Raw genomic sequence first — 9,406 nt, forward strand, 5'->3', positions numbered from 1 at the left:
TTGAATCTATAAAGTAATTTATCTGAATATAATTGATTTAAACAATAGATTGTCTAAATCTTAAAAAAATATTTAACACTAGAGTATCTGCAAAATGTAATTAAAGTGAATGCAAACTATTTATAAGGAAAATAATTGAATTGAGTATATTTGCCAATATTTATGATAAGATAACAATTGGTAAACCATTAGATTTGAAGATTAAGGACATACAGTACACATGAGAGACAACTCTTATAGACTAACAGATGTTTATATGCTTTACTATGGTTTGACAGATAGAAAGCGAGAGTTCAAGAATCCCGACATTGAAATAACTAATCACTTGTCATATGATTTATTAATTTATTGAAAGGTTTTACACATTATTTTAATTGAAAGTCAAGTGCAATGCTGTCAAGATTTTAATAAAACACTCAAATGCTTAATAATATGGTCGACGAATCTCTTGTGCCGATCCTATCGGTCGGCAATGAGTATGAGACTCCTTCCGTATCGACCAGACTTTCGGCAACTATTAATAGTAATGACTTGAATGATACCCAAAGTGGTGGTCAATCATCTGTAAGAACAACAACAACCTGTTTGGCCGCTATATTCCTTACGGTCAACGCAACCCTTGGCGCCGGACTACTCAATATTCCGCACGCTTTTAACGATTCCGGAGGAATATTGTGTTCACTTGTTATTCAAACAGTAAATTGATTTAAAAAATACAAAAATAATATTAAATTAATAACAAAATGACTCAATTATTAACTAATTATTAATATTTAATATTTTAGATTTTTCTTATATTCATAATCGGATCGTTAATATTGCTGTCGCATTGCGCCGACATATCACAGGCCACATCATTACAAGACATTGTTTTAGCATTTTGTGGTTATAAATGCCAACAGTTTTGTTCAATTATAATAATACTCTATTCATACGGTGCTTGCATTACGTTTGTCATTATAATTGGTGATCAATTTGATAGAAGTGAGAAATTATAATTACCGGTAATTTATTATAAATGTATATTAATCGTAATAATCTTTTATTTATAGTTTTTCTCTCACTATATGGTATTAATTTTACTAATCATTGGTATTTGAATCGCAACTTTACAATGAGTATTACGTGTGTCTTATTCATAATACCATTAAGTTTTTCAAAACAGATCTCATTTCTCAAGAACGCCAGGTCTGACCATTTAATTCATTAATTATTATTAATATAAATATTTATTATTAAACTAACTTTTTCTTATTTCAATAGCCTTTTAGGCTTTAGCACAACATTTTACTTAATATTTTTAGTGATTTACCAATATTTGAAAAGTGATGATCAAATGGTTTGGGTCAAGACTCGACCCAATACATGGACTGAAATATTTTATATAACACCAGTTCTCAGCTTCTCATATCAGGTTAGGTTGAATGAACTCAAAAAATCATTTAAAATTGATAAGTGTATTAAATAACAATTTTTAAATACCAGTGCCAATTAAGTTGGGTTCCAACTTATGCCGGAATGAAACACAGAGTTGGTTCAGTTAAGGTGATCCTAACTATTATCGCATCCCTCGTCATCTGTTATGTCTCATACACGTTGACCGCTATATTCGGTTTGTTGACCTTTGGATCAGATTATATCGAGAATGACCTGATGTCCAACTATGATGCCAACAATTGGATAGTTTTAATTGCAATCTTAACATTGATTGCTAAGACAATAACAGTTTATCCGTTATTATTATTTTGCGGAAGAGTTGCTGTCGAAGATTTCATTCAAATGATAAGCCAAAGAATCAATCGGACTGCGACTTTGTGTACCAATTGGTCACACTTTGAACCCTATCGACGATCTATTATAGTGTTGACATGGATTATGTCAACAATAGTGATGGCCATCAATGTGCCGAACATAACGATTGCAATTCAATTTTTAGGATCTTTTGCCACAATCTTTGTGTTCATATTTCCTGCAATTTGTTTTTTGAAAGCCGTTCTCATTAAAGATAAATATCTTTATTTAATTAAAGATAAATTTTATGCATTTATTGCATCGATTTATATTATTATCGGTGTCTTTATATTAGGACTTACAGTAACCGCAACTATCGATAAATATTTATTGAAATTATAATTTTTTTTATAAATTATATGAAAATTTTTTAAACAATAAAATTTGTTTCTCGCATAATAATTATACTAATCATGATATTAAAATACTAATGAAAACACAAAAGAGTACAAATATTTTTTTTATAAACAAATGTATAATTTGCTAAATAATAATAATAATTCTTTGATACATCATTTAAATTAGTATTAATATTATATAATATTAATAAATTTGTTAAAACGTATACTTTAATTATATTGTAATTATAATAATAAACTAATGTCAATCATAAAATATATTTACTGTATAATTTGTTTTTAAATGATAATTGTTGTTTTAGCTACTAACTGGTATTACTGCCGGGTGTCCCGAAATCAATGGGCGATGCATTGCTTTCATTAGGCGATACGGATGAGCTAACAGAGCCGGCAGTGTTGACTCCCATCATGTTATCACGTGCAACATTAAAGAGATCGCACGCTGAGGGAAGTGGTGCCAAACCAGTCACTGATGGCAATCGACTCAAATCAGGCAAATTCTGGAGATGAGACTTTAGCTCATTCCTCACGTGAATAACTTTCCGGAGTTTGTCTTTGAATTCGTTGAGCTTTTGTTCAGTTAATGACAGCGCATACCTTTGATTTTGTGTGTAATTCTTTAATAATAATGATATTTGTTTTCTATCTTCCAGTTCCTGTGCCAACCGTGCGTTATAGTCAGCCAATAGAACCCGGGCCTCATCGACCAGTTTGGTCAGTCGTTCGGCAGACAATTTATCACGAATTTTCTCTAATAAAGTCGCGTCAAAAACTTCGGTCGGAAGACTTGCAATCTTTTGTCGGACACCGGCATCAGCTGAGGCAGAATTTTCCAACTGCTGTAAGGCTTTAATAAGTGCTTCCGGGTCAACAATTGGTCCACTACTGAGAACTGGTTCATCATTTTTTGTCGACGACTTCATCAAAGTCTCAAATGTTACCACTTTTTTCTTAAAGGAAACCGAGTTTTTTGAATCATTTGTTGCCTTCTTTTTCGCGGCGTTCGTGTCTTTTGAATCATTTGAACGCTTTTTGGATTCTTTTTCCCCCTTTTCGTGTTTGTTATTCTTAGAGCTCTTGTGGTTCTCTTTCTTACGCTCTTCCGATCGTTTTTGTGTCATTTTTGTGTCCACTTTATTATCCAAAGAGGTTTTTGTGTCATTTGTCTTATTAGTGTTATTAACATCTTTATCATTTATCTGTTGATTCTTCCTGAGAGTGAGGGCAGACTTAAATGAGATGATGTCATTCGCATCATAGATAGTCCTCTGTTCCCAAATGGTTAATATCCTGTCGAGTGAAGACAAGGTCTTGTCGTCTGAATCTCTGATTTTTCAACAAATTTTTTTAGTAAAATTAATTACAGTATTATTTATATAAATATAATTGATGTCATACTTAGCCACGGATTCAAAGGCCAATTTGAGAACAACTCCAAATTCTTTTGAAAATTCGGGACCTTTTTTACGGCTATTCTGAATGACATCGTTTGCCAAATACATGAATGTCAGTCTTCGCGACGCTTTAGCTATCGATACAAATCAACAGTTGATTCAGTCATCAAAACGTATCAACAAATATCAACATTAGTATCAATGAATGCAAACAAACCCTTCTTAAGTTCAGAAAACCACGTCTGAACAATGGCCTTATGATGTTTGCGGTGATGGATCAGCCAAAGTGATAACGTTTGAATTGATTGCTGAGAGTTATTCAAATCAGACAACTTCTTCTCCAACGTTTGTGAGGCAAAACCAGACATTGTCACTGAATGAACACAAACAATACAATGATATTATCAACAGAAGAGTGATATCGACAACAATAATGGCCACCAATTGGTCACAAAAGTCACTTCAACACCGATTTGAGGGACAAATCATAGTTCACTTGAATGACACTTCATATGACTGTTTGTCGGGTGATATTTGGATGAAAATTGGATCAAAATGTTTGTGCAGATGATGACAGATGTATGCGTGAAGACAATTAAGTGTCACATCAGTGGTCACAACAAATCCGTCACTTGTTTTCAATCAACAAAAATAATATAAACATTAAAAACCATTTTATTTGTTGTTTTGTTTGTATTTTGCATTCAATAGTAATTGAAACACATATTAAATGATACGTTATTTATGTGAAAGCAATAGAAAAGCATTGAAAATGTGCTCAAAAAGTGTCAAACAATGCATTGAAAAGCAATGTATTTGTTATACATTTGAAACAATAATTGTTTGTTTGTTTTTGCCGGCAATTGTCTCGCAATCAATTGATCCGACTCTTGTCCGCCACAAACACAATGTCTGTACCGCAGCGCAACTCGTCGACCACCGGTTGGCCAAAAGGTCAAACACCGACACAGTATTCGGGAAAGTATTTGACGTCAAACAGCATTCTGTCGGTAACCGTCAACCGTACCATCAATTTGTAAGTTGTTTTGGTCATCACAGCTGATCCAATGAATTCATATTACATGAATTATTATCTATTGAATAGGTATCCGTTGACAAACTACACGTTCGGTACTAAGGATGCCCTCTTCGAGAAGGACCCATCAGTTCCGGCAAGATTTCAGCGAATGAGAGATGAGTTTGAAAAGATTGGCCAAAGAAGAAGTGTTGAGGGCGTCCTCTTAGTCCACGAACACAAACTGCCACACGTTCTGCTTCTTCAGTTGGGCACGACTTTCTTCAAACTTCCCGGCGGTGAACTCAATGCCGGAGAAGACGAATTGGATGGACTTAAGAGACTATTGAGCGAAGTTTGTTTGACTTTTGTTTTGTTTTAATTTATTGCAACTAATTTGTTGATTATAGTTATACTGATATATGATTTATTGATTAGACTTTGGGTCGTCAGGACGGTGTGGCACAGGAATGGGACATTGAAGACACAGTTGGCAACTGGTGGCGACCCAACTTTGAACCGCCACAATACCCGTATATACCGCCGCATATAACTAAACCTAAAGAACATAAACGACTATTTCTGGTTCAGTTACCAGAGAAGGCACTGTTTGCGGTGCCCAAGAACTACAAACTGGTGGCCGCACCACTCTTTGAGCTCTACGATAACGCTCAGGGATACGGACCAATCATTTCGAGTTTACCACAAACTCTCAGTCGTTTTAATTTCATTTATATGTGATGTGATTGATTGGCAACCAATAACAATAACATTTCAATCATCAATCATTAGCCATTAATTTTACATTTAATAAATTTAATTGATTGTCAATAAATTGTACTTTTTTGTTCAAATGATATTTATTAATTTGTAATTTATATAAATTGTATAATTTAATATATTTTAGTATTATCAAAATGCCGCTCTTTTGTTTCACAAAATCATTAATTTATGACATTTTTTCAAATATATATTTTTGATTTATTTAGGATTATATTTTGTACAGAATCTCATTTATAAATAAATTACATAATAATATGAGAAATTTCTAATTTGGATGAATACATCATTAAATTATTTTGAGATTATGACAAAATGTTAAAATATATTATTACTAAAAAATATTATTAAGATGTAAATATAGTGTGAATTTGTATAATTTTAATTTTATTATTATTATTTTGTTTATAATTATATATATATATATATATATATAAAACAATTAGCACATATTTTTTATACGATTTAAGCATTTAATTTGTTGTAATACATTGTAAATGTTATTACAATAAGTTTATAAAAATCATGTCACTCAATTTTTTAATATTGTATTATATAAATTGGATACTGAGAATTTTATGGAAAATAATAGATAATGAAAAAAATTACAATAAAATAATTTCAAAATAATACATTATTTCAAAATACGAATAGTTATTATTATAAAAATGATAATAACTGTAGAACTGATGATATATTGAATTGGTTTACCAGAAATATTTGATATTTGATTTTAAGAGACAAATCTTAATCAATGACTCGAAAATATATAGTTTGACTCCAATTCTCTGTTGGTCTCACAGAATATTCTTCTTGAGTAAACACGAATGAACTCAAACTTCTTTTGGTTTTTGTGTTTTTCAAACCCAACTAAACTTTTTTTTATAGCGAATGAATTTATATGAAGAATCAATTGTTAAATCAATCAAACAATTCCGCTCTTTTGAATCCATGATATGTATGTGCAATGACTGCGGCACACAATTGAGTCATCTTATCCTTAAAAAAAAGAAAAACAATATTTTTGCCACAAATATAAAGAAATATTTAATCATTTTTAATAAAACATCAAAAATCTCTTTTTGAGTGCAACTTGCAATTTATATGTCTTCTTGAATTAAAATGTTATAATTAAATTTGTCTCAAATAAATATTGTTGGTTTTGCTTTAATTTTATTTATTTCTGTCCTATTGTAAAAAATAAAATATAATTATTTAATAAAAATATATTTTCTGAAAATACTCATTTAGCAAATTACAATTCTTAATAAATTATATGTTATTTATAATAATAAATACATGAGAACTAAATATAATATCATATATATATTTTAAAAAATATATTTAATATAATATACAATATTTTGTGTAATACAATGTATATACACAATACAAATGATTGAACGCCTTATTTAGGACTGTATTATTGGGGATAAGTTAGTGAATCTATTGAAACGGGATATAAAAGTGATGCTCTCATAGACTCATCAATTATAAAAAGAGATGCCATCAATTGAAAGCCTTTCAAAAATAAGTGAAGTCTATCAGTAATCCTAAAGTTAATCTCCATCTAAAGCCTGAATTTTACTCAATTTATTTTTATCTTTTATTTTGCACCAAAATTTTAATCAACTCATAAATTATTTCATAATCCTTTAATGCTTAATGCAAAAAAATTATATATGCTTAAATTGAAAACAAATTAAATTTAAATATTATATTTGTTATTTGAAGAAAAATATACCGGAATATATAATTTGAATATTTTGATTTTTAAAAAAAATGATTTTACTCAAATAATTTATGTCATTTTTTATTAATATTATTTAGTTGACTCTGTTAATTTTTGTATATACAATATTAATTAAATTGTTATAAAAGAAAAAAGCAAAAATAATAAAAACAAAATCCAAGTTTTATACCAAAAAATGTTTTAATCAAATTGTTGATTCAAAATAACTAATTGCTAACATTAAAAATTTGTTATTTGGATAATATTTTAGCATAACATTAATAAGTCATAAATGTTGTAATGTTAACATTTTAAAAATTTGTAATTTTGTTTAAATCTTGATTTACATTTTACTTATTTTTCAAACATGTGTTTGAATTGTGTGTAGAGAATGGTTGTATTGACTGAAAAATTAAATGTATTGACACAATTGAGTAAAATGTTGGCAATACATACATACAATGCAAACATTTAAGTAAATACAGACATATTATGAGTTCCCATTGGGGTTGACGAGGGGTCAGTCAATGGTAATAAAGTAAAGCCAATTAAAATTCATGCGTCTGTCAACTCATTTTGGATGAAATTATATTATAATATAATATGAGAACAACAGTTGTTAGCATTCATCAGTTGTTATTGTAAATATACAGTAGTTTTATGAATAGCACAAAAAACAATTAAATTATGAAAAAATGCATAAAAATATTTTCTATGTTTTAGAGAAACAGTGAATATTATGTATTATAAGTTAGTTTAATAGAGTAAGTGTTTGCCTTATAGAGTGTTTTTGGTAAGCAATGTATGAAAAGTAGTGATAGTGTTACTCAATGCTCCACAATATTCCTCAGTGTATTATATATTAGTAGACATTTGTTTAGCGACTATAGTATTGCACATCCAATCCATGGGTACTGTAGTTGATTGTGATGTTCTCCATAGCCATCACTCAATGAACAAACTGACAGGTGTTAAGCAGTCCTCAACTCTCTTGTTTGCTGTTATTTGAGTTCAAGAGAAGCATCATATGTGCTATCCATCCAACCATCCCATCCATCCGTAGAGAAAGAGAGAGAGAGAGAGAAAGAGAGAGAGAGAGAGAGTATTGGGGCTATATTTATCTTCAAATACAATATTGAATGTGTGTTTCGCTTTTGGCTCGATTTGTATTAAATAAAGTGGTCGCTGCCCTACCAGTGCCATAAACAGAGAACCTATCGACGCCTAACATTAAAATATGTTTCCATTGCTTTAATATATTGCTGTATATAATAGCGTCATATCGGCCGTCGCTCACAATTTACATATTGAAATTGTTTTGCCATTATATACGGCATATATATATATATATATTATGTACTACTAAAGCGATGCCTAAAATATTTGATATATTATATATTTTGCAAACTTATTATACGATACTCTTGTTTAGTCGTTTACATATATTTAAGAGCAACTGTTACTTTTTCAGATGAGTTTCCTCATCATGTGTTGAATCACTTGCTAATGCTTTTTATACATAAAAAAAAATTCGTCAAATTTTGACGTTTAATCTAAAATTTTATAACAAAATTTATAAATAAATATATACAGTATGATACAAATAATTTATAATATAAAATTATATTTAATATATTATATACTTATTAAAAAATCATTGTTATTATAAACTATTTGTTGCTCACTTTTACTTTTGTTTGATTTGAGTTTTTAAAAAATTAACACTAATCGACACAAATTTCAAATATATAAGTAAAACGTTATCCAATATCTAAAAATCTATATCTAATCTAAGGTTATATTAATCTTTATATATTATATGTGAACAATGAGTCAAATAATATAAATGCATTTATTTATAGTGTTTTTCAAAACAATGGCTTTTATACCGAAATGTGTTTTATTTAAGACCAACACTAAAGAAAAGCATACAAAGAGATGCAATTTTAAGCGTTATATGTGTGCACTGGTATTGGGCGGTCATATCTCATGGAGCAAAGTAATGGCTAAAATCCATCATTGCTTTCATGAAAGTTGAGACAGGAGTGAGAGAAAGACAGACACATAGAGTACAGTCATAGTGAATGGATAGAGAGAGAGAGAGAGAGAGAGAGAGAGAGAGAGAGAGAGAGAGAGAGAGAGAGAGAGAGAGAGTACAGGCAGACACGTGTTACTTCCCATTCCTTTATATTAGACTCGAGGCGTATACTTTGGCACAACTCCTCGTCAATACCAGAACTTTGCCTTTTTTATTATCTCTCTCTCTCTCTCTCTCTCTCTCTCTCTCTCTCTCTCTCTCTCTTTAGTTGTCTAGTGATTTAGTCCACATAGCATC

At 30.0% G+C, this 9,406-nt stretch overlaps 3 protein-coding genes across 3 annotated transcripts; 2 read left to right on the forward strand and 1 right to left on the reverse strand.

Moving 5' to 3' along the window:
- The first annotated feature begins 238 nt into the window (after window positions 1-238).
- On the forward strand, window positions 239-2,133 carry LOC128962509 (sodium-coupled neutral amino acid transporter 7-like). Its single transcript, XM_054308883.1, has 5 exons — window positions 239-696; window positions 786-984; window positions 1,053-1,188; window positions 1,264-1,414; window positions 1,486-2,133. Exons 1-5 carry the CDS (start codon window positions 421-423, stop codon window positions 2,131-2,133), a joined length of 1,410 nt encoding a protein of 469 aa, XP_054164858.1. The 5' UTR covers window positions 239-420.
- Window positions 2,134-2,409: 276 nt separating this feature from the next.
- On the reverse strand, window positions 2,410-4,239 carry LOC128962291 (regulation of nuclear pre-mRNA domain-containing protein 1B-like). The gene is made up of 3 exons (XM_054308660.1): window positions 3,762-4,239; window positions 3,549-3,678; window positions 2,410-3,476 (listed from the first exon to the last, which is right to left on the reverse strand). Exons 1-3 carry the CDS (start codon window positions 3,910-3,912, stop codon window positions 2,456-2,458), a joined length of 1,302 nt encoding a protein of 433 aa, XP_054164635.1. The 5' UTR covers window positions 3,913-4,239; the 3' UTR covers window positions 2,410-2,455.
- A 34-nt stretch (window positions 4,240-4,273) lies between these two features.
- Window positions 4,274-5,465, forward strand: LOC128962294 (cleavage and polyadenylation specificity factor subunit 5-like). The gene is made up of 3 exons (XM_054308661.1): window positions 4,274-4,580; window positions 4,650-4,914; window positions 4,998-5,465. The coding sequence occupies exons 1-3, from the start codon at window positions 4,453-4,455 to the stop codon at window positions 5,298-5,300; spliced, it is 696 nt and encodes a 231-aa protein (XP_054164636.1). The 5' UTR covers window positions 4,274-4,452; the 3' UTR covers window positions 5,301-5,465.
- Window positions 5,466-9,406: the final 3,941 nt, after the last annotated feature.

This window comes from Oppia nitens, unplaced genomic scaffold, assembly GCF_028296485.1.
Source record: "Oppia nitens isolate AA-2021 unplaced genomic scaffold, nextdenovo-longstitch-racon4-pilon3 scaffold6_pilon_pilon_pilon, whole genome shotgun sequence".
In the NCBI taxonomy this organism is placed as follows: Eukaryota; Metazoa; Arthropoda; class Arachnida; order Sarcoptiformes; family Oppiidae; genus Oppia; species Oppia nitens.